A 26,301-nucleotide genomic window follows, 5' to 3' on the forward strand; every position below is an offset into this window, starting at 1 on the left:
CTTCACCATTTGTGATGAGAAATAACTGATCTTCCCTGACCTAAACCTGGATCTAACTGCAACACTCACTGATTTTCTCTAAAGCGAGACTTCCTCCTTGGTATTACCTAATGTTACATCGTAACTATTGAAGCATAATCAATTAGATAAGTTTTAGTGCAGCGTCTAAAAAGAGAAAAAGGGCACTATAAATGTGAAGCTAATATTTTTAGATTGTTTTATTAATGAATTGATATCAGAGGAACTCATTGCAAATACAAAGAGATTGTAAAGTAAATCAAAACACAGTCATAGACAGTGTGGTGACGGAATACCAAACTGGGGAATGAAAAGTACGAAGAGTAAGGGAGCAAATGGATACCTAAGGGGTTGAGGTCCAGCAGAGAAATAAAAGATAAACACCAGTACCGTTTCACTTTAAGTGCATTGCTGCCTGGGTGAGTGAGATGATAAGAAACACAAGGCGGAACTGGGGGTAGTGGAGTGACATTTACCAGCACAAACGAAGCCGCTACCAACCCCATTTCAGCCCGCGTCAACCAATGGTGGCAGCGAGATTTGCAGGAAAGGGGATACATTTTTTAAATGCGAGTCCCGAATCGGAATGAGTGAGACTCGCCACCTGTCCGATTTGTCCAGACAGTCTGATTTTTCAGCGGCTTGTCTGGAAATTTCGAAGGGATGAAATGGATACCCGAGGATTTTACGTTGTAAAAGCATTTTCTTTTCGCTTCTTTGCAGCGACTTGAGATGTGAATTAATTCATGAACGAGTTTTATAACGACTTTGTTTTCAGTAAATTCAAAAAATCTCAGAATAACACTTGTCAATAAATTTGGCAGAATGTGTCGGGGGGCCCGGCGGGCCACTTTAAACGTAAAGGATACAGCACTGTTGAAGGGTGTTTCCAGAGACGGGTTATAGAGTATCTGACTCACTGTGTGTGTCTATCTGTATGTCTTTGGGGAGGCGCTGACGTTACGGGCAGAGTAAAAAAGACAAGAGGGGGGTTTTATTTATTTCTTCCCGAGTGCTTGAAGCATGCAGCAAAGCAAACCTGATACACTCTCTTGTGATATTTTGCACACTCACGTCTACACATACACAGAGAGGAAGAGGAAGAGTACAGAAGCAACGGAGAGGGCATCGCAGCACTCTACACAGGGCAAGGACTGAAGAGCCGACAAACGCGACCTTAAACCCATTTCAAACTGAAGGAACAGTGCAGAGCGAAGAGAGCTTTAACGTAACTTCTAACCGGAGGAAGAGGCAGGCAGATTCTGAACGGGAAGAATATATTTTGAGCGGCAACATCTATCTCCATCTGCTGAAGCTGACACGGACAAGGAATTAATGATAAGCGCAGTTCGCAGGAGACGCGGCCGACAATCAAAGCTTTGATATCAACCGCAAGGAAGATTTACTTTGCATTATTGGGGGGTAGAATCAATTTAAATCCTCGCCTCTGCCAGAGTTCCCCCGTGGGTCTATCCACACACCTCTCCCATTTTCCCCTTTGCAACCACATGGAATAATGAGGAGCGCGGCTTTCCTGCTCGGTCTCTTGCTCCTCTGCTCCGGATTCCAGCCCACTTCCCCGGAGCGCCAGCGGCAGCAGCGCCGAGGAGGACCGGCCAGAGCGGCGGAGGGGCGCCCGCAGAGCAAAGCGGCCAAGGTTGGACAGACCTACAGCTCGCGTCTCAAGCGCAAGGGGCTGGCGGTGGACTTCACCTTCTCGCCCTTCTTCCGCAACTACCTGTTACAGTTCTTCGGCAGGGCGAGGAGCGCCGACTGCCGCCTGGAACTGGACTGCGAGGCGCTGAGGTCCTCCCTGGAGGGATACCCCCGAGCCTGGGGCGAGAGCGTCCCGGACTCGCCCTCACCCCTTCCCTCGCCAGTGTCCAAGCGGAGGTCGAAGAAGCAGCCCAACCAGGTGGTGCTGGAGGTGGGCTGGGCAGACACCGTCCGCTGCGGGCGCGACGCCGACCCTGCTTCTACCCTGATGGTATACAACTTGACGGAAGTCTTCCTGCGCTGGTCCGTCTCGACCGAGGGTAGGCTGAGGATCAGACTCATGCCGGAGAGGAAAGCGGTAGCCAGTTACCCCAGGAGAGAGGAGATAATCTCAGCCGCCATCAGAGGCTCCGAGCCGCGAGTCTGGCTTCGGGTCTCCTTTGCAGGTGAGGGAATTGTAAATAAGGACGCGGGGAAGGTAAAACAAGTGCGTGACAAAGTTAGACAGAGAGTGTGTGTGGTGGGGGGGGGGAGGGGGAGAGGGAAGCTGAAGCTGTCTGACAACGGGAGACAAACAGGAATAAGGTACGCACGGGGAAAGAGGAGAGCAAATGTGCAGGAATGAATGAAAGCTGTGTGTGTGTGTGAGAGAGAGAGAGAATGAAATATTGAAATTCACGCTGAGTGACAGATGGGAAGTACAGAAAAATGAAAGTCAGGTCCACAGCCAAATGAGTCTTGGGAAAGATAGTGGGAGGGTCCAAAATGCTGATCATGCTACGCGTCTGGTGGACGGTGGTGCATCTATTTGCCCGCCCGAATCTACGAGTCTCGTCGTTAACCCTTGCGCCCGGCCAGAATGGAGCACGGAGAAGCGGTCGGTACACGAAGGGAAGGGTTTGAAGGTGTATCTGGCGCGTCTTTGTTGGTGGCCCCCCGACTTGGTTTTAGAGGTCTTTGCGGAATCAAAGGCAGCCCACGATCTGGGGTAATGCAATCCGAATTGTTGCCGGAACTCACCCTGAAAAAGGGAGCAATTTTGATCCAATCGGCTCACCGGCAGGGAACAGATACATCAGGAGATAAAACTCTCCTCTGACTAATACTGATTGAAATCGGTCTGTGGGTAAAACCGGATTTGCATCTGGTCCAGATGAGTTAAGAAATCCAGGGAATGAATGAAAGTGTTACGGGAGTCTGTCAGGTAGACTCTGTGGTCACAGTAGACCCCATGTCTCCGTTGACCCTTTTAAGTTCTTCTAGTAGTTTAGTTTCCCTCCATTGAAGACCCAGACTGAATAATGCACATAGATGGGAAAGGTGGGAAAGAAGATGTTCCGAGTATTTACAGAAAAAGGAATAAAATTGGTGGTGTAGTCTAAACCCCAGAAAGAGTGCTGATGGGTTTAGACAGGTTTAAATTGGAGAGTATGTTCACACATAATTTTCAACTCAACATCATTCCTTAGGTGCAAATTTGGACGTGCGTAGGGAGTACATAAGAGGTGGAAGTGAAACATTTTGTATCGAGTAAAATTTAAAGAGATGCAGGAAATTAAAGGGATTGTCATAATATTAGGTGGCAGATCCTGAAAGCCTGGAAAGCTATGTAGGTGAAGGAAGGGATAGACAAAAAGGAAGGGAACGGGTTCTCGGGGTTCAAGCCTGGATGCGGAGCAAGTGCTGGAACACCCTTGCAGCTGTCAGGAGTGCTGTTACAACATTCCACTGCACCACACTTGGCAGTGTGGCATGCATGGAGGCAGAGGGCTCCATTTCAGGCCCAAACTCTCAATTTTAACTCGAAGCTCATGAACATATTGCAGGTGCTTGAAATCTGAAGTAAAAAAAAAATGCTGGAAACTTCTAGCAGAAGAGAGGACATCTGTAGTGAGAGAGAGAATCAGTTGAATGGTCAATCACCCGAAGTTTTAGCCCTGTTTCTCTTCCTAGAGTGCGGTCTAAGCAGATGAGTATCTCCAGAACCGTCTGGTTTTTTTTTCTACAATTATTACCAATTGCTAGTAAAAAGTAGCTTGATAACTGGAAGTGAGCGTGATGAGAGTGTCCTGACTCTGCATCTAGTTTAGATCCTGTAAAGACTGCTTCGACCAGGGAATAGCAGGTAATGGTACCAGGGCCTGCAGGTTGAGACTGGTATCAAATCCAGTTCACTGCCTGCCAATCACCTTTCTTCTATTGTGTAGTTGGGCTGCCCTGAACCAGCACCCAATAGTGGGGTTAACCACCCATTCACTTTTCAGGGTGCTGCCACCTTCCATTCCATCTACTTCTACTGGTTTGTGAACACCCTTCCAATGGCTGCAATATCAGTTGGGCAGCTTGAAATGCAGAGTATTCCTCAGTCAATCTTCTTCCTCCTTGACACATGTCAATTGTCATTTCAGTGTCAATAGATTGCCAGATGGACTGCTGGTAATAGTTTATTGTAAATAATTAACATAAAGGTTTCTGAAAACCAAAGTCGAATACATGTGAATAAAGAACAATCAAATATATTGAAAGACTAAAGCTATTTGCTACTTAAATCAGTGACTATAACAGCTGCTTCCCTAGAAAACCCGGGGATAATTGACACTTGTGCCTAAAGAATAGAAATGCGTACAAGTATATTGCGTGGCAGATTTTTTGGTGTAGATAGGTCCATAACTACTGTTTTTACCACTGGAAATAAAATTGCAGTGGAAATTCGGCAGAATTTCACCCATTTCACATTGCAACAAAAGATGACTAATAGTGGAAACTCCAGGGTATTTGGCCACTTAATGGAGGAAGTAAGAGAGAACAATACAGGAAGTAATTGCGAGTAATGTTAAAGTGAATGCGAAAGTGTTATATAGTAAACAAAGCAGGAGGGAAAAGACACAGTGATAGTGGAAGATACAAAGAGAGTCTAAGAGAGCAGTAGAGTAAACTAGACAAGGAAATTCTGGACTGAAAATGTGTTTAGGAGTTGGCAAAAGAAAACAAAAAGAATATGCAAAGGAGTGAAATTGTGCAAAGATTAAAAGAAGGTGAAATGATAAAGATTTTGAGAGTGAGTGAGATGTGCATGAATAGAATAAGGAACACTCCAGGGAAGAGAATGAACAATAGACATAGATTGAAGGATAAACAGAAAAGCAAAAAAGGATGTGAAGAATATTTAAACAAATACAGAGATGCAGGTTAAAAAATAAGTATGACTTAAACTGTCTTAGAGACATATTGTTCATAACGTTGTTGTGTGTCAAATGAAAAAAATACTGGAGATGAAAGAAGATGACAAGAATTGAGATCAGGTGAAAGAAAATCAAATTATATCTTTCTTGCTTTCTGAATGCAAGTTTGTTGAAAGGTAATGATTGTTTTAAACCCATCCACACTACATATCGATATGTGAAAATGTAACTTAATGGATGCATAAAAGAATGAGGAATGAAAGATCTGTGTAAAAGGAAAGCAGGAATATGAAGGAATGACTATTGGATTTCACATTGAATGATTTAAAAATATTGAGCAAAACAAATTAAAATGAAAGAGATTTATTGATACTATTCCCCAATATAAGCAACATTATTTTTGCTGAGCATAAATTATATGCGTTGTCAGTATTGAGACCACAGTGCAAATAATGGATCTTGTCCAACAGCACCTTTCATCTGGCAAGATTTTCATTTTCAGGCACGTAGGTGTCTACAGTCTCAACATGTTATCTCTTTGTTACAATTCACCCCACCTGCCTGCCTGCTCTTCAGACACTTTCTAGCAGGATGATTTAAACTGTCCTCTTCATGTGTTTATCTGGTACTTTCTTTCATAGCTTCATTAACCCCAGTGTAGGGGCAAACAGTCAAGATTTTCCTTTTCTCTGTGATCACTCTAAATTTCAACTGATCTTTTCTGGTAGTATCTGAATCCTTTGCCAAATGAGAAATTTGTTGGGGGTGAAAAAGCCATATCAGTCCTCAAGGATGATAGTTACCTGGTTGCTTAAAAGGGATTGTGAGTGTTGTCCTGTGGAAGCACCATTGTTCTCCCTTCATCTTGAATGAGATGACGGTGGTAGTTCTTTCAGAAACAACACGGGCACAACAGGCTGTAGGGCAACATTTTATGCTGCATGAGTTTCTGTTCTACTTCACTACTATCAATGCCCACTTAAGAATGCACTACATGTAAGGAGTAAGCATTCTCATAGATATAAGGTTGGATATTTCGTTTTAAGATCCGCATTATGTTGAATCAATTGTCAAAACATTACTATGTTTTATGCAGGTTTGCCAAAGTACTGATACAGGTATCAAGAATAATGCAAGAGACAAAAAGATTACTAAAGTCAAAAAGGGAAATGCAACATCTGACCAAAATATGTTCCTATGTTCATGGATTAGCAGTGAATTGTGCCTCTCATGTAAACACGCTACATTGTCCTACACTTCTGCCAACTCAGTGAGCCATATCTGCTGTTTTGTGGGATAGGATGCTTCTTGCTTCTCTCTATATTGAATAGGGAAAGCAAAAAACTAATCTGTGTATAAAGAAGGTCTGTGAATAAGGAAAATAAGAAAAAAGCACACAACATCAGAATGGGGGTTAAAAAATCAGCATTCAAAGCATTGTGGTATCCCTAAGGGCTAATTACTCTTTTCTCAGATGACATCCAACATGTCGTTCTTTCCCAGAGTTTTACAATCCCACTGGCACTTGTGAGCATAGTAATGATGATGCTTTACTCTCCCTAGTACTGTATTCTGATTCATAGATATGTCTTTTTAGCAGATATCAGGCCCAGATGCCATTGATTATTGTTAAAGGCGGACAGTTCTGAACATTAATTGCTTTAAGCACATATGCCAACTGCAAGACATGCCCCAAACGTGTGCATTCCTTGCTTGTTTAAATGATAGATTGGTTCCCGTACTGTACTCAGTGCACGTGCAGACTTTGTGTCTGAGCCATGTTCCGCACCTTATTTTAAAGGATGTTACTATGAGCACAGCTAAAACCTATCAGTCGTATACAGAGTATACAGATAGTCAGGTCATTATACAATATCAGTCTATTGGTAATGCTGGATTCATGCCCATTGCCATTATGAATCCCAATGTTTCCATTTAACCACCATATCCCACCTTCTTACCTTCTCCAGCTTTACAAAGCTTAGTAAGGATTCAGCAGCAGAAGATTTTGTCATCAGACATATTAAAATGAATCAATGAAGGTTAGCTGTTGAATTATTTATGTTGCTGTGACCCTACAAGTGTTTGAGTTTGCTAAGACATTTTAAAAGTTGCTGCAGTTTGGAGGGAGAAGATAGAGCTAATCAATAATTGGGGCTACTGCATCAACTAATTTGTTCCCAGACATATTGGTAGGCAGACTATTAGGAGACAGTATGATGGGGAGATTGGGCCGATGACATAAAAAAAGAAACTTTGAAATATGGATGATGAGAGCTAGAGAGTAACTCCCAGGTTATGCTAAATATCAGGGAGCTATTATCCTACCAGGATCTGAGTAGGCAAGAGAATGGGATGTCAGAGCTACACTAACAATAGTTATCTTCTTGTCCAGCTTCATAGTAGGGCAAAGACTGCACAGCCATTCATTCTCAAGGTTACCTTGGCAATAAGCTGCTATCTGTTGGGATACTTACAAACTGGAGCTGGAGGCACTTCTAACATCTGGAGACAATTTGCTTTATGTTATCTTATGACATTTGCTATTGCGTAAGCAGGCAACTGATAACCACCATTTTAAAAGTGATTTGGGTCACATGCCTGCTGAAATTATGAATGTCTGGAAATGTGTATAAACTCTGAGAGGTTAGGAAGAGGTTTGCAGCAGTTCGACGTATCCAATGATGTGGTGGAGAAATGTATATGATATGAGGACGGGATGCAACAAGGAATGATTAATTGTGCTTTGTAGACCTTGTTTAGCTCTGCACACCTCTAATCTCTGTTTGGAGAATTCCAGATTCGACATTCAGTCAGTGCAGCAATAAATGGAGCTGCTAATATTGACTGTCATTGTGTGCATCTTTGCATAATTAACTATATTAATTTTGGTGAAAATGCATGCATGGATCACCAGGAGCTGGGTAATGTGTAAGTGTTGAAGTGGTTCCCACACTTACTTAAATATGCCTTGGGCAATTATTCATTCATGCTATAGTTATGAAAAGGAAACAAAAGCCCCCGCATTTATAAGACAACTTCAACAGTCACAGTAGATCCTGACAGCAAATAAATAACTTCTGTAGTGTTTTCACTGTTGGAAAGCACAAACACTATGATGGCATGAAGAAATAAATGATTGTGTAATGATAATATGACTTACTTTGTTCTGGTCTTAGCTTGTGGATTTACTGCAGGTGAGGAAGCTTTTGAAGAAGCATGGTCATTTTTGCAGCATTGGTATTTTTTCCTGATGGTTTCAGAAGAATAATGAACTGGCAATTAGAACTAATCAGACTTTTAAATCTCTTTCCTGCTTGATGCAATATTGTTTATTGCTACAGCACTATTTTGCAGGGATCCTGTATAAAATTCTGAAGTGTGGAGAATTATGCCCCATATAACAGAGTACGGCAAATATATAGTGAAACTCTGAAATAAAGAAGACCTTGTTTGATTACATGTAAAAGGTTAAGATCTATGTGTGCATGCTTTGTCATGAATTGCATATTCCTAATGTTGGGAGAGTATGCAAATAAATACATGCGGATATATATTCAATTACAGAACAGGCTACCCATTGTCTCAGTAAGGTGGTAGATTAAGACCTTAACTTTTCTGAATTTCCAAAAAAATAATTGGTTTTGAAGTTGTATTCCAAGTGCGGGTCATCCTGAGTTTAGTACAGGACTTTAAGAAGGAGTACTGACATGGTTTGTCCACCTTACAGGTCTGTAGTCATGGAACATAAGAGGGAATACTAATGTTGAGTCCAGGACATTAGAATGGCAAAGCAGTTAGAGAAAGTCAAAGGTTAAGTTTATAGTCATAGGCACAAGTGCATGTACGCACAGGTGAAGTGAAAAGCTTGCAGCAGCAGTACTGGCGCACTGCATTAGAGACATTCACAAGAAGAACACAAATTAATCATAAATGACCAGTAACTCATACTGTAGATCCATTGAAGGCAAACGAGAAAAGCATTCTATTTAGCACAAATCAGAAAGACAGAATACGCTTGCAATTGGAGTTGGCAGAATACAGTGATTCTAACTTCAGTCTAGTAGGTCTGGGGATGAAGATTTCACTTTAAAGAAATTGCTAAACACAGGATGTTTTAACTTAGATTACATTCTTACCATTGTACAGGAATGGAAAGTGAATATTGAGCAATGTAAAACACTTTCAAATGATTTGCCTATTTAATAAAAGCTATAAGAATTATCATCAAAGGTTTTATTCTCAGTTGGAATGTAATAGGACAGATTGTTTGTGATCCAGTCTCCAAAGCTTTTTTCTGGAAATCATCTCCTTTTATGATTCTGTAGAGTCGATTGACCCAAAGATTGGGAATTGACAGCTACATTATAATGCTGGCAGTAATTAGGCCTCAGGCAGGGATCTTGAGGACATATCTCTGGGTCATCATGAGGCCTTTAAACAGATCACGGATTTAAATAATTAATATAAATACACCTATGAAGAAAACTAAAACAAAATAATAGAATTACCTTAACAGTTTAATTGAAAGCATTAAGATGAAGGTAAATGAAAGAAAATCAAAAAATAATACTTTATTGCACTGAAAGCTTTAGTTAAGGTCAGGCTGTACTCTAGTAACCATGGCGACAGAAAGCTGAGGGGTTGGAAGCAAAGTGTCCCTCACCTCAGCACCCTGGAGCTTACTATGATGGTGTGGGAGGTCCTCTCTGTAGGTTTCAACATGGAGCAACAGAAGTTAGTGACAAGCTTACCCAAAGGAAGGTGGTTGCCAGTAGTTCTCTACAGAGTCGCTGACCAGAGGTTAGTAAAATCTGGCCCCGTAGGACCTAATCTAACACAGTGAAGACATTCCTGTCCTCCCACAGCTGATACTCCACAGGAGTGCACATTGTGAAACTGCTCACTGCCAGGCGTATGACTATCTGGCCATTAGATTGGCCATTGGCCTGGCATACAAGTGGTATGTTAATATGAAGGAATGATGTTTAATTTGATAAATATTTGTAGATGTACTTCTGACCAGAAACCGGCCATTACTTGGTCATTTGCAAGCTCCTCCATTATCTTCACTAATTGCATTTGACATAATCCCTTTCTCTGTACAGCAATTTTGAAAAATACTTATATTATAGCTACTTAATCATGTAGACAAGAAAACTTGTGCATTATGTCATTGGCCTATTATCTATTAGTAACTTTTTGGTCATTATGATTTGTGGTGATCTCACTACATGACAAATAAATGTGCCCAGGATGGCTGATGCCCGACATTTGTAAATGTAGGTCACACTAAGGGATTTGGCACCACTAGATGGCATAAACAAACCCTTTTCCACTAAGTGTGCTTACGCATTGGCCTATTAATTCATGCATCTTAATTTAAACTGCTCATGTGCTTTCTTCCACAAAGGCACATAACACGAATTAAGTTGCCAAAAATTACTTAAGAGACATAGTTTTAAAGTTATTTGTTTTCATCAGTTTTGAAACAGCAGCCTCTTCGGAAAAGCTGCTAATTTGCTTTGGAAATGTGGCTGTAGAGACTCTGGGTGTCATTTAATGCCTTTCCCATCTGGACATTCTGTGCTGAAGTAGATCAAAAGTCTCCCGTCCAACCCATGCACCTTCCACAAGCGAAGTGAAAATAGTCCCTTATTTTAACTTGCCCTTCTCAAGCCTATTTGTAACACATTTGCTATATTCAGCTGTGTCAGCATAGATCAGAGGTTAAACCGAGCCTTTCTTAGTCTATTTAGTTCAATATTTCATTATGCATTAACTTGCACTTTTGCCCCTGCCTTCACAAATTTTGCCATCAAGAAGCAGCTTTAAAAGTCTGTATTTTGATGTTAAATATTTAATTTTTTGGACTGACTTTTGCTTCTGAATTTAACATGCTTACATTACAGATGTACGTAGCATGTGGACTGCTAATGTTTAATTAGCAGCCAGCACGTTTCACATCTCATAGTCACAGAGAGGATTTATTATAGCTGAGCATGTACTTCACTAATACCTGTGGTATCTAACACTGTGCAGAAATTATAGGAAAACTGGCAAGAGGTTTTAGTTTAATCATCACTGAAATTAATAAAGAAGATTTGCTTAAAATATTGGCCACATTATTTGAAAAGCAACATAATCATTTAATTTTGTCACTTGACCTTGCATTCTGCACAGCCAAGTACAAATATTAGGTTCTGGCTGAAGCAGTCAGAAATGTTTACAGGGCAGCAGCCAAAATGGTTTTTGTATCCTGAAGAGTTGGCTATGCATAATACATAGTCTTTGAATTTGAACGGAATTAGGGACAATCCTTTTAAATCAGAAAACACTCTACTGGTGCTTGTCAAATAAGTATCTCATCTTGAAGTGCATTTTGCAATCTGAACGTTGTTCACAGAAAGTGCATGGGTTAGCATGCAGTAGCAAAGAGCACATTACAAATTCAATAGTCACCGCATTCAGAAAGTAGCACAGTGGATCAAGAAGTATACAAAATCTTATATTATCCTTGCTTTCATATGCCTTTTAGTGTATTTCTAATGACTTTATAGTTGAAGTCCTTTTGAATTGTATTCTTGTTATAATATATGAAAAATGCTCCTGTAAACAGATTCTTAGTTTCAGTTATGTTGATTGAGAAATAAGTTGTAGTCAGGATAGCAGAGATACTTTTCAGTTTTTGTTTGGAGAAGCAGCATAAAACAGCTTAGTCAGTCTGAAAGAAGGCACTTCCTTGAGACTGCAGTGTAGGGGTGGGCCAGCTTTTTATGCTTGGATCTCAAGAGTGCTACAAACTGACCTGCAGCTTGCAAGCAGCAAAAACGTTAAAGGTTCCTGCGCTCGGCACAACCGTAGCTGCTGGGATAAGTATGACTTGTTTAACATAGGTAGGACTTTGTGGGAATGAAATTGGTCTCTGAAAGCAGCACATGCATGCAACCATGAATTACTGCCTCACTTTGCCAGATACTAAATCCCATTTAGCTCCTGCTGCTTTGCACAATTACGCAATACCAATTTCATCCACTGATTACTGAAATCTCTTTTGCTGATGACTGTTGTACTAAAAAATGCAGTCAATGTATTTCATTTGGCCAGTTATCAATTTTGAGCTATATCCCAATATCCTGCTCTGCTCTTCTGAAGCTACTAGCTGTGACTGAGTTGCTTCAAGCTTGTCCTCCATCATGTCTGAGTACTGGCTGTGAACTACAGCCAGCATTTCTTATTTATGCTTATAAATTATTGGGTTTTGTGGAACAAATTCAAGAAGCAGAATGCTCTGTGCTGACATTGACACTGTCTTGTTTGCCACTTTGTTTGTTTAGCCTTACTGACTGGGGCCTGCAATTCTAGGCCACAAGCAAAGAAAACCGTAAAATTTTGCAGTGATGAATTATTGAGTAATTGGGGAGAAGACTGGGGAATAGCAAAAGACAGATTGATTCTGGTGCCCTAAGTACTGCACAGCTGTGAATAGATGTTGGAAAAAAATATGTACACATGCAGTGCCTATAAAAAGTATTCACTCTCTAGGAAGTTTTCATGTTCTATTGTTTTACAATATTGAATCACAGTGGATTTAATTTGGCTTTTTTGACATTGATCAACAGGAAAAATACTCTTTCATGTCAAAGTGAAAACATATCTCTACAAAGTGATCTAAATCAATTACAAACATAAAACACATATAAAATAATTGATTGCAAAAGTATTCACCCTTTTCAAGTCAATATTTAGTAGATATGCACTTGGCAGCAATTACAGTCTTGAGTCTGTATGGATAGGTCTCAATCAGCTTTGCACATCTGGACACTGCGATTTTTCCCCATTCTTCTGTACAAAGCTGCTCAAGTTCTGTCAGATTGCACGGGCTCATAAGTGAACGTCCTTTTCAAGTCCAGCCACGTATTCTCAATTGCATTGAGGTGTGGATTCTGACTTTGCCACTCCAGGACATTAACTTTGTTAGTTTTAAGCCATTCCTGTGTAGCTTTGGCTTTGTGCTTGGGGTCATTGTCTTGCTGGAAAACAGATCTTCTCCCAAGTCGCAGTTCCCTTGCAGACTACATCAGGTTTTCCTCCAGGATTTCCCTGTATTTTGCTGCATTCATTTTACCCTCTACCTTCACAAGCCTTCCATTGCCTGCTGCAGTGAAGTATCCCCACAGCATGATGTAGCCACCACCATGCTTCACGGTAGAGATGGTGTGTTTTTGATGATGTGCGGCGTTTGGCTTACACCAAACATAGTGTTTAGTCTGATGGCCAAAAAGCTCAATTTTGGTTTCATCACACCAAAGAACCTTTTTACAGCTGACTTCAGAGTTTCCCACAAGCCTTCTGGCAAACTCTAGCTGAGATTTCATGTGAGTTTTTTTTTCCAACAGTTGCTATCTCTTGGCCATTTTCCCATTAAGCTGAGAGTGGTGAAGCACCCAGGCAACAGCTGTTGTATGCACAGTCTCTCCCATCTCAGCCACTGAAGCTTGTAACTCCTCCAGAGTTCTCATGGGTCTCTTGGTGGCATCCTTCACTAGTCCCCTTCTTGCATTGTCACTCACTTTTTGAGGACGACCTGCAAATTTACAGCTGTGTGATATTTTCTCTATTTTTTTTTGATAATTTACTTAAATGTACTCCAAGAGGTATTCAGTGACTTGGAAATTTTCTTGTATCCATCTCCTGACTTGTGCTTCCCAATAACCTTTTCACAGAGTTGCTTTCAGTGTTCTTTTGTCTTATTGGTGTAGGTTTTGCCAGGGTACTGACTCACCAGCAGATGAATCTCCCACTTACAGGTGTAATTTTACTACAATCACTTGAAACACCCTGACTGCACACAGATCTCGAAAAACAGATCTCTATTTAACTAATTATGTAATTTCTAAAACCAATTGGCTGCACCAGTGATGATGTGGTGTGTTCTATTGGGGGGGGGGGGTGAATACTTATGCAATCAATTATTTTGTGTTTTAAATTTGTAATTAATTTGGATCACTTTTTAGAGATCTGTTTTCACTTTGACACAAAAGAGTCTTCTTCTGTTGATCAGTGTTCAAGAAATTCAAATTAAATATACTGTGATTCATTGTTGTAAAACAATAAAACATCCAAATTTCCAATGGTGTGAATACTTTTTGAAGGCAATAGCACTAATATAAATATGTATGTGTATTTGACATTTATTCTGGGATTTTATTGCTCAGTGGCACATTTGACCGTTCAGCTATCATCACCCACATGAACAGACTGAATATGACTGAAAAAAAAGTACAATGCTTTTGCAATTTCAAGAATTCCCAAGGTGTTTTGTTAATTCAATGAATTTTTTTTTGAAGTACATTCACTGTTGACATGCGTTAACTGCAGCAGCCATATGCACACAGGAAGTTCTTCTAAAGAACAGTATGAAAAGTTTAGGACAATTCATTTTAGTGATGTTGAATGAGGAATAATTATTATTCAAGGCAATAACTCCCCTGGTCCTCTTCAAATACTAACCTTGGCAACTTTCACCTCCATCTGAGTGTCAGGGCTTCAGCTTAACACCTCTTTACAATCTCTACTAATGAGCTGAGTTCTGTAAATGATGAGTAATTAAACAGTTAGTGGAATCTGCTTGCCCCTTATACACAATCCTGTGAATGTTAAAATGTTTGGGCAGCAAGCATTAAGTCCAAAGTTCAGAATAAATTTATTTCAATGTATATGTTACCATATAAGACACACAAAATACTGAAGGAACTTAGCAAGCCAGGCAGCATCAATGGAAAAGAGTACAGTCGATGTTTTGAGTCCTGCCAAAGGGCTTCGGCCTAAAACGTCGACTGTATTTTTTGATGCTGCCTGGCCTGCTGAGTTCCTCCAGCATTTTGTGTGTGTTGCTCGGATTTCCAGCATCTGCGGATTTTCTCCTGTTTGTATATGTTACCATATATTACCTTGAAATTTCAAAGCTTAAAATAAAATCAATTATCAGAGTACATACACGTCACCATGTACAACCCTGCGATTCTTTTCGTGCAGGCATTCTTAGCAAATCTATAGAACAGGAACTGTCAGCAGGATCAGTGGAAAACAAGCTGTGCAAATTCAGATATAAATAAATAGCAATAAATAACAAACATGAAATAACAAGATAAAAGAGTAGTGAAATGAGTTGAGAGGTTGTAACTGTTCTTGAACCTAGTGGTGTGAGTCCTTCTGCCTGATGGCAGCAGTGAGAAAAGAGCGTGTCCTGGGTGGTGAGGATCTTTGACGATGGATGCTGCTTTTCTACAGCAACATTTCATATAGAAGTGCTCAATGGTTGGGATGGTTTTACCCATGATGTACTGGGCTGAATCCACTACCTTTCCCTACAGAATGAAAATGTGTCTTCTTGCAGGCATCTACAGGAAAACATACAACAGAATTGCACAAAAATCTTTACATAAACAGACAATGACTGACAAACAGCAAAGTGCAAATGAAAACCAAACTGTGAAAATAATACTGAGAACATGAATTGTAAAGAGTCCTTGAAAATGAATTTGTAGATCGTAGAATTAGTTTAGATTAATGGTGAATAAAGTTATCTGTATTGGTAAAGGAGCCTGATAATTGTTAGTTACTATTCCTGAACCTAGTGGTGTGGGACTTAAAGCGTCTGTACCTCATATTGGATGGTAGTAGTGAGAAGAGGGTGTGCCCTGGATGGTAGGGTCTTTTCTGATGGATGCTGCTTTCCTATGGCAGTGCTCCTTGTAAAGGGATTCCATGGTGGACGTGGTTTTGCCTGTGATAGACTAGGCTGAATCCACACTTTCTGTAACATTTTCTGTTTCTGGGCATTGGTGTTTCCATACCAAGCTGCGGCACAGCAAGCTACAATACCTTTCTCTCCGCATCTATAGAAGTTTGTCAAAGTTTTTGGTGACATGCTTAATCTACACAAACCTCTAAGAACTCAAAGTCACTATTGTGGCTTCTTTGTGGTGATACTTCCTGCTGGCTTAGAACACATCCTCTGATATGGTCATACTGACACTCTACACCTCCGCTCCCCTAATGAGCACTGGCTCATGGACCTCCAGCTTCTTCTTCTTCTTGTAGTTGATAATTACCCAATTTGTTTTGCTGACATTGAGTAAGAGATTGCTGTTGTGGCATGACTTAACTAGATTTTCAATCTCCCTCTCTTGTGCCAATGCATCGCCACCTTTGAACTGGCCAATAGCAGTGGTGTCGTCGGAAAACTTCAATATGGATTGGAGCTGTACTTAGCCACAAACTGATAAGTATAAAGTGAGTAGAACAGGAGTGGGGTGTAAGCACATAGCTCTATGGAGGATCTGTGCTAATAATGAATGTGGTAGAGAAATTGTTTCCAATCCTTACTAACTGAGGTCTGCCAGAGGGGAAATCAAAGATACAGTTGCATGGGGATGTACTGAGATCTTGGATGCTAGTAATGAATTTCAAGCAGATAATAGTGTTGAATGCTGAGCATAGTCTTGAATGCATCTTCATTGTCCAGGTATTCCAGAGCTGAGTAAAGAGCCAATGAAATGGCTTCCTTTGTTGACCTGTTGTGATGATAGGCAAATTGGAGTGGACCCAAGTAATTCGTCAGGCAGGAGTTAATACGTTTCATCACCATCCTCTCAAAGCACTGTATCATGGTGGATGGAAACACTACTGGATGATAGTCATTGAGGCATGTTACTATGTTCTTCTTGGATACCGGTGTGACTGATGCCTGCTTGAAGCAGGCAGGTACCTCAGAGTGCTGGAGCGAAATGTTAAATATATTCAAAAACACTCCAGCGAATTTATTATCACAGGTCTTCAGTACAGCCAGGTACACCGTTTGGGCCAGATGCCTTCCATGGATTCATCCTCCTGATAAATGCTCTCATGTCAGATTAAGAGACTGAGGTTACAGTATCATTGGGAACTGTAAGGGTTCATGAAGATTCTCTATGTTCTGTTGCTCAAAGTAAGCAAAAGAGGGAATTAACTCATCTGGAAGTGAAACTTCTTTGCCATTTATATCGCTTAGTTTTCCTTTGGTGATGGCATTCAAGCCCCATCACGGCTGTCAAGCATCCTTCTATGAAACAAGTTTAGGCCACTTTGCATATGAAATAACTTTCCGGAGGTCATACTTAGATCTCTTGTACTTTCCTGGATTGGCAATCCTGAATGCCACTGAGCTAGCCTTCAACAGATTGTGAATGTAGAAAGGAAAACATTGTGTTGTCCTTTATTGAAAGAAGATTTGAGTCTGAGTGAAGTTACATAGGACTTTGCTGAGATTGCTGCTGGAATACCATGTACAGGTCTGGTCTTCATACCTAAAGAAGGATATACTTACCGAGAGGATTACCAGATTGATTCCAGAGAAGGGCAGATTGTTCTTCGAGAAAAAAAATCGGGTGAGATCTACATACTCTGGAGAGTGAGAGGTGTTTCTTTAAAACATAGATAATTCTGAAGATTTGACATGTTTGATGTTTTCCCTAGCTGAATGTCTAGAAAGAGGCTCACAGTCTCAAGATAAGGTATCAGCATTCAGGCCTGAGATGAGAGGATTTTTCACTTAATAAATCTTATGTACTTAAAGAGAGCTGTGAATGTTCATTAGCAGAGTATATTGAACAGAAAAATCAATAATTATTTTGTTAATAAAAGAATTAGTCCAGCTGGTGGCGCAGTGACATCAGCGCCGGACTTCAGAGCGAAGGTTCCTGAGTTCGAATCCAGTCGTTCCCGGACATGCTTTCCATCCGTGCCGGGTTGAGTGTCGAGCTCGCAACTCGGCCTCATAAAAAAAAACTGTGCTATGAGAGGTACGTGGGGACCACTCACAGAATCTTTCCTCCAAGACAACCACTTTGAAAAAAGAGGTCGCTGAGGCAGAGCATGGCACACAAAAAAAAGAGAATTAAAATTTATAGAAACATAGAAAAACTACAGCACAATCCAGGCTTTTTGGCCCACAAATTTGTGCCAAACATGTCCCTACCTTAGAAATTACTTAGGGGTACCCATAACCCTCTATTTTTCTGGACTCCATGTACCTATCCAGGAGTCTCTTAAAAGACCCAGTCGTATCCGTCTCCACCTCCGTTGCTGGCAGCCCATTCCACACACTCACCACTCTCTGCGTAAAAAAACTTAACCCTGACATCTCCTCTGTATCTACTCCCAAGCACCTTAAACCTCTGTCCTCTTGTGGCAACCATTTCAGCCCTAGGAAAAAGCCTCTGACTATCCACATGATCAATGCCTCTCATTCTCTTATACACCTCTATCAGGTCACCTCTCATCCTCCGTTACTCCAAGGAGAAAAGGCCGAGTTCACTCAACCTATTCTCATAAGGTATACACCCTGATCCAGGCAACATCTTTGTAAATCTCCTCTGCACCATTTCTATGGTTTCCATATCCTTCCTGTAGTGAGGCATCCAAACTGAGCACAGTACTCCAAGTGGGGTCTGACCAGGGTCTTACATAGCTGCCACATTACCCCTCAGCTCTTAAACTCAATTTCATGATTGATGAAGGCCAATGCACTGTATGGCTTCTTAACCACAGTCAACCTGCATAGCAGCTTTGAGTGTCCTATGGGCTTGGACCCAAAGATCCCTCTGATCCTCCACATTGCCAAGAGTCTAACCATTAATACTATACATTATTTCCATAACTCTTCTACGTCTCTGTAATCCACAGTAACACTCTGTCTCCATATATGGCTGGAGTCCCTATGCCCATCCTTCATCAATACAAAAGCCATCAGTATACTTACTCTATGGAAAAAAAATTTGGCCAGCGTATGTGTCAGCAGGAGCTTCATGAGGGCTATGGAGCAGTACAAGATGACAGAAAGGTAGAAGTGGGTGAACCAAGACATGGCGTGTCAAGTGAGAGATATAAATACAGCTACAATGAGAATGATCACAATGATGATAAACTAGCATGTTAGTGTGAAGCCAATTCCATAAAGTAGATCACTCCTATAGAGAGAACCAGAACTTTTTGAACTTATATGATTAATATTAGAGAATTGAAAGATTAACAATGGTGTTATTGAACAGCAGGATGAATGCAGAGGGCCAAAATGGCATTCTCTTATGGAATCGTCTGTCCGTGATGGTTCTCTCAAATGTGCAACCTCTTCAGGTGCATGGAAATGTAAACACCTGAAGATTTCACTCTAAGTTCTACACCAACCTGAATGAGAAATGCATCACAATTCTTTCATCATCGTGTCCAGATCCTGGAAGTCTGTATCCAGCAGTGCATTAGGAGCATTTTCCACATCTGGACCTGAGCTTTAGACCTTTCTTCTAATTTTAAGCCACTAACTCCCCTTGCTGATACGTGGGAGGCATGGAATTTATGATGAGACTATTTTTAGAGAGAAGCGTCTCATCCAAACTTTCTATAAAAATAAAATTATCACTCTACATTATTACAGCTGGCACATTATTACAGGAACTTTCATTGTGAAACATGAAATTATGAAAAGCTTTAGACTTTATTATAAGGGAATTTGAATACAGGAATAGAGAAGCTTATTGCAATTGCACGGGGCCTTGGCGAGACTATAGCTGGAATATTGTGTACAAGTCTCTTTATCTAAGAAAGGATTAACTTGCTGTATAGGGAGTGTAGCAAAGATTCACTAGAATGGCCCAGAGATAGCAGCTTTACTGTATGAGAAGAGATTGAGTTGACTGTGACTTTCTAGGATTAAGAAGAATGAGAGGAGATCTCAGTAAAACAGGGTACGAAACTTAACAAAACTTTTAAGGCAAAATGAGGAAAGACGTTTTCCCTGGCTGGGTTGTCTAGGACCAATGGCCCCTAATTCTAAAAAATAAAATGAATATTTGAAGGCTGAGATGAGGGAAATATTTTAAACTCAAGATGAAGTTCTCCCCAGCTCGTAGGGCTGTGCAAGTTCAGTCATTTGTGCTCAATCAAAATAAGGAAATCAAAGTGTATGAGGATGATGCTAAAATATCTGCCATAATCTTAACAAATGGCAGAACAGGTTCAAAGGACTGGATTACCTCCTCCTTGTGTTTTAATGAAAGGAAATGTAAATATAAGGCTTTTATTTACCCCGGGTTGGCAATAATCTTAAAAAGGAACCGAAGATAGGGAAAAGACCATAAGACCATAAGATATAGGAGCAGAATTAGGCCATTTGCTCTAGCAAACTCACCCACAAGGATATTAGCCCCCTTGGGTTCAGGTGGACCCCATTCCTTTTGTGCAGGTTGTACCTTCCTCTGAAGATGTCCCAATGATGCAGAAATCTGAACCCCTGCCCCCTGCATCAGTTCCTCAGCCATGCATTTATTTGTTAAATACTCCTATCATTACCCTCATGGGCACATGGTACAGGCAGCAATCCAGAGATTACTACTGTGGAGGTCCTGCTTTTCAGCTTTCTACCTAGCTCTCTAAAAAATCTCTTCAGGTCCTTCTCACCTTTCTTTCCTATGTCATTGGTGTCAATATATACCAAGACTTCTGGATGCTCACCCTTCTTCTTTAGAATACTGTGGATGTGATCCAAGATGTTCCTGACCCTGGCCCCTGGGAGACAACACACCATCTGGGTGTCTCTACTGCATCCAGAGAAACCCATCTCAATTCCTCTAACTATGGAATCTCTTAACACTACTGCAGTCCTCTTCACCTACCTTCTCTTTTGAGCCGCAGCGCCAGACTCTGCGTCAGGGACTTACCCTGGCCCCTGTCCACATCAACAATATTCAAAACAGTATACCTGTTATTGAGGGAGTACTCTCTACTGGCTGCCCTTCCTTCTCCTGACAGTCACCCATTACCTGCCTCCTGCAACCTAGAGGTGACTACCTCCCTGTAGCTGCTGTCTATCACTCACTCAGCCTCCCGTATGACCCAAAAGTCAATGAGCTTTAGCTCCGGTTCCTTAGCATGTTCTCTCAGGAGCTGCAGCTTGGTGCACCTGGTGCAGATGTGGTTATCCGGGAGGCTGAGGGTCTCTCAGAATTCCCACATTTTACACAAAGAACGCAACACAGCCCTGAACTAACTGTGCCATAACGGATGAGGAATGAACAATAAAGAAGAAGAAATTAACCAGATACTTACCTCGATGAAGCCTGATGAGCCAAAGCCCCTCTAACATTGGCCCACTCACACAATAGCTGCACCGCTTGCCTCTGCCATTTTTAAAATCACACTTTCTAATAAATCCCGTTCACTGTTTGGGCGCAGTCAAACTATAAAAACTTCTGTGAAGTGCTGCTATTTCAGTCTTCAATCACGGACCTGTGTGGAGCCACCATTTTTTTTCTCACTGGTTGGGCTCAGTCTAAACTCAAAGGAGAAAGAGTTAGTGAGGTTATTTGAAGAAAAGGAAGTGACATTATTAACTAAAAGAACAAGAGCTGGTAATGCTATTAGCAGTCTAGACTGAAGTGGGGATGATGCTTCCCTTGTGGCTTTGCCCATGACTTTCTGGGCACATGCTCTACTGTTCATCATAATTTCTCCTTGCAACAGAAGGTCCTTCATCTGGACCTTCACATACGGCTCTAGAGTGAACTTGCTGGCATTGCGTTGTTTGTAATTTCTCCAACATAATCAGGCTGAAATTATTGCAACTCCCATAAATTCAGATTTTATATGAAGTTACATTTAATTTCATGAGGTCTAAGTGAGTTTTCAATAGCGTGCTGAATCCTAATTACTGTTAATAAAACTACTTAACCCCGTAAAATTGATTTTATGTATCTAAATTGTTATTTTTCAAATGAACAATTTGTAAGGGCTTCATAAACCATTTCTAAAAACAACTTATTTTTTATTTTCTTTAATCATATATCTTTGTTTCAATCTTCATTTTGCAATTGCTGTAATGTTTAAATAAATTAACTTACAAATATTTCCTAGGTTCCTGTGAGAATTCTTTAGCATGAGTGGGTGCCGGAGATAAAACTGAATCAAAGCTGGGCAATAGTAGATGTGGGGTAAGAGGAAACTTTCACCATGGAACTTGGTAGGCTTTGAGGGGGACTATTTTCCAGATGTATAGAAGTCAATTTTTTTGTCAATTGCCATAAATTCTGGGCATTTAACTTGACAAAGGACTTTAATGTTTATTGAAGGAAGAATATAAACAGTAGAATATGGCTTTCTGCTCCCTGTTGCACAGGCTTTGCTATTTCCAATACTTTTCAGTCTAGATGCCTCTAGCGCCTCAAGGGCTGCCGCCTCCTCAGTATAATGGAAGGCTTGAAGGTTAGTAATTTCATCTAGCAGCAAGAAGTTCAGAGAGAGAGAAAGATAGTCAATATTAGCTTCAGTTTATAGTGTACGGGCTGAGAGAGTGAGGAAGCAGGGTAGACAGGTGTTCAATGCAAAGTAAGTGACTGGACTGTGAAATGAGACAACACGCATCAGGGAACATTATTTTGCAATTACTACCAAGTGAGAGCAGCATGCATTTTGTGCCCTCTGTGAAGACAGAAAGCAACAGTTGAGCACTTGCCTGGAATGAGAAAAGAGGCATTGACCTGTTCTGATTGGTGAAACAGGATGCAGCTATGAGAAGCAAACTACTGGGGGACTGGTGGTTGAAAGGAGCTGTGGCCAGGTGCAAGGCAGAGAAAGGAGATGTACTAACTTGCACTCAGCCTGACACTCTCATCAGGACATTGAAACGTTTACTGCAGGAAAAGCCGGCCCTGGCATCATTTCTGTCCATATCCTCTATACAGATGCAAATAAGATGAGGGGAGTATTATTTGTCCACAGTAGATTCAAACCTTTCCAGTGAAACCAGAGACAGGTTTCATTGACAGAGTGTGTTTCTTTTATAGGTCTGCGTAATTCTTAAAGAGTTCTCTTAGGAGCTGTGCAGAGATGACAGCTCATTATTGATGGGAATCATCCTAATTAAATGCTAAAGTAACCTATCAATTGAGATCCTCAAGAGAATCACTCTGTTGATGTCAGGATGACCTACTCTGTTAACTAAAAGACCAATATCTGGTCCCGGAGTGAAATAAAATCTTATAATCTCTTGCACAAGTGAAATCCTTCTCATTGCAGATTGAATACAGTGTTGGGAAGTGTACAATAATGCATTTTGTTAAAAGGAACAAAAGTGTGGACTATTAACTAAATGGGGAGAAAATTCAAACATCAGAGGTGCAGAGGGACTTCAGAGTCCTTGTGCAAGATTCCCAGAAGGTTGATACACAGTCTGAGTCTGTGGTAAAGAAGACAAATGATAATATTGGCATTTATTTCAAGGGGAATAGAATATAAGAACAAGGAGATAATGCTGAAGCTTTATAAGACACCAGTTAGGCTGCACTTAGAGTATTGTCAACAGTTTTGCACCCCTTATCTCAGAAAGGATGTATTGTCATTGGAAAGAGTATAGAGGAGGTTCACGAGGATAATTCTGGGAATGAAAGGTTTAACGTATGTGGAGCGTTTGGCAGCTTTGGGCCTGTACTCACTGGAATTTAGAAGAATGTGTGGAGATCTCATTAATAGCCTCCAAATTTTGAAAGGACTAGATCAGGTGGATGTGGAGAGGATATTTCCTCTGTTGTGGGTGTCCAGAACTGGAGCACACTGCCTCAAAGTTGAGGGGTGACCTTCTAGAACAGAGGTAAGGAAGATTTTTTCTTAGTTAAAGAGTTGTGAATCTCTGGAATACTCTGCCTCAATGGAGGCCAAGTCCATGGGCATTTACAAAGTGGAAGTTGATAGATTACTGATTTGTCAGTGCATCAATGTATGTGGCGAGGGGGCAGGTGTATGGGGTTGAGTGGGATCCAGGATCAGCCTTGATGAAATGGCAGAGTGGACTCGATGGGCTGAATGGCTTAATTCTGCTCCTATGTCTCATGGTCTTATGGTCTATCACAGGAGTGATAAGTGTGTGCAACTGTAAAAGAGATTTCATCTGCAGATTTCCTTGTGTTGCTTTCATCTTCATGAATTTGATTAATTGAGGGAATAAATGACTTCTAAATTTATTAAATGTTTAAGTATCTTAATTCTAAACCAGAACTGTTAATTCTGAAAGCACAGTTCAAACATCAGTCCAGTCCTAGACATTAGGGTCGCTATAACAGGGAGGCAGGAAGAGAGGGTTTGGTGAGAGAAGGATTTTTCAAGCAGGAGCCCTGCCTTGCTGAACTTCAATCTTAGGCCTGTTTGAAGCTTTTCTGAAGATTTCATACCTACAAATAGGAAAACAAAAGTTTTTGGGGCAGATGGGAACAATTCGGTGGTGCATTGTGGGTTGAGTTTAGACATTGAGTGTGAGTACAGTGAGAGGAGTCAAAAATATAGGTTGGATAAGAGGAGAGGCTGATGTCATGGGAGAACAGTGGTGCTGTCTGTAAAAGTTATAATTGTTGCATTAAGCACTCTTGCTTTGCTTGTGTTGCTTAAAGCAGCCTGATCTAGTAGCAGAGCGGACTTCATGGGCTGAATGCCCTAATTCTGCTTCTGTGCCTTATATTCTTATGGAACACAGATGTCAATCTATGAGATCTGCTACAGTTCCAGTTACCCTGCTTCAATTCTGACCTTCAGTGCTGTCTGGATGGAGTTTGCATGATTTGCCTGTGACTGTGTGCGCTCCTCCAGATAGCCCAGTTTCCTCTCAAGCCCCTAAGGTATAAAGGTTTATAGCCATTGTAAGTTACCCCTGGTGACTTGAGTGGTAGAATCTAGAGAGAGTTGATGGGAATACGGAGAGAATAAAATCGAATTAGTTCTGGTTAGTTTGGATGGATCCCTCGTCACTGGTATGCACCAGTTGGTTTGAAGGATCTGTTCTACGCTTTGAGCTCCAGATCTAAAAATATCTAATACGTTCTAAAGGCCTGATCTGTTTTCTGAGAATGAATTAGTTGTCTATGTTTTTGAACTATTTCAAACACAGTTGTGGTAATGTTGAGGTTTTCAGAAAACTTACTTTGTGGGAAAATTCATTTGTATCCCTATCCTAGTTTCCTTAAGAAAGTGTTGGAGATATAAACTGGAACATTCTGGTGAAAGGTCATCGGCTCGAACAATTAATTGTGCTTCCCTCCACAGATGTTGTGTTGAGTGTCTCTGTCCCCACTATCATTTCTGCCAGTGGATTCCAGGCCCCTCGGTGAAAAAAAAATCATCAATTTTTTTTCAGCCTGTTCTATGAAAGCTATTTCTGCTGGTTGTTGATACCTGTGCTAAGAGGTGTCAACCCACCTGTTAGTTTGTTGAGATTCGCTGAACTTCATATATCTTTGTTAAATCTTGTCCCATTTGGCATTGTTCCAGAGACAATACAAACCCAAACTAATCAGACATGAATACCTTCCAGTTCAGGAAATTCCCCTTCTCTTCACATGTTCTTCCAGTGATGGTGTTGCCCTGTAATGTGCTGACATTTGCATCTCTCCTTCTCTGTTCTTGCTTTTATTGTTGTTAAAGGTTAGTCGCCATAGCACATTTCCATTTATTGCCTCAGCTAATCATTAGTTACATCGTTACTCAAATTGCTGGGGTGGGGAGAGATGCTTTTATGGTTCTCTATTTCATAGCTCAGTTCATTATGGGCATTTTGTCACATAACTGAAAGCATTAGCTTATGGTTCACTTTTTTTTAAAGCTAATCTCTCTCTCTGTGAACTTGTAAGCAATCCCAGTATTCAATGCATTGGATTGGAACATTGCTATCCAGGTTGCAGCACTTCCTGGTTTTTTTTATTTTTATGGTAATTACCAACATTGCATTTTTGCATTAGTGTCAAAGTCCTAAGGTATTATGAGTTTCAGAAAGTGAATAATGAAAGAACCGCAAGTGACAAGGAAGGGGGGAGTTGATGGTGCTGGTGGGGTGGGGGGCAGATTTATTGTCTGTACTGTAAAGACATCCAAATTTCAATCATCTCCTCATCCTTACCTCTACTTAACACACAAAAATGCTGACGGAACTCAGCAGGTCAGGCAGCATCTGCGGAAAAGAATAAACAGTCGACGTTTCAGGCCAAGACCCTTCTTCAAGCTGTTTGCTCTTTTCCTCCAGCATTTTGTGCGTGTTGCTTTGGATTTCCAGCAATTGCAGAATTTCTCGTGTTAGTGGTTTACCCTCCTTAGTAGCTCAGGGAATTCCTGCACCAGTAATTCCCCCCTCAGCCTGATGGAATGCCTGGGAGCAGAATACGTTGATACTTTCCTACTCTCAATCAAGTTGACAATCTCTATACTAGGCAATGAATATGGTCAGGTGACAGATTTCTCAGCGGCTAAGCATTTCTGAGACAGTAACCACAACTCCCTGACTTTTAGCACAGCCTGTGGCAAGAATAGGAAC

The 26,301-nt window shown here is 40.9% G+C and overlaps 1 protein-coding gene across 1 annotated transcript in view; it reads left to right on the forward strand.

Annotated features, from left to right (window-relative positions):
* Positions 1–778: 778 nt before the first annotated feature.
* LOC140730332 (ALK tyrosine kinase receptor-like) overlaps positions 779–26,301 on the forward strand; it is a 1,251,709-nt gene continuing 1,226,186 nt past the window's right edge. The window contains exon 1 of the mRNA XM_073050601.1: positions 779–2,180. Within this exon, the coding sequence (XP_072906702.1) occupies positions 1,535–2,180 (646 nt within the window). The 5' untranslated portion in view covers positions 779–1,534. The remainder of the gene's footprint in view (positions 2,181–26,301) is intronic.

This window comes from Hemitrygon akajei, chromosome 7, assembly GCF_048418815.1.
Source record: "Hemitrygon akajei chromosome 7, sHemAka1.3, whole genome shotgun sequence".
Lineage (NCBI taxonomy): Eukaryota > Metazoa > Chordata > Chondrichthyes > Myliobatiformes > Dasyatidae > Hemitrygon > Hemitrygon akajei.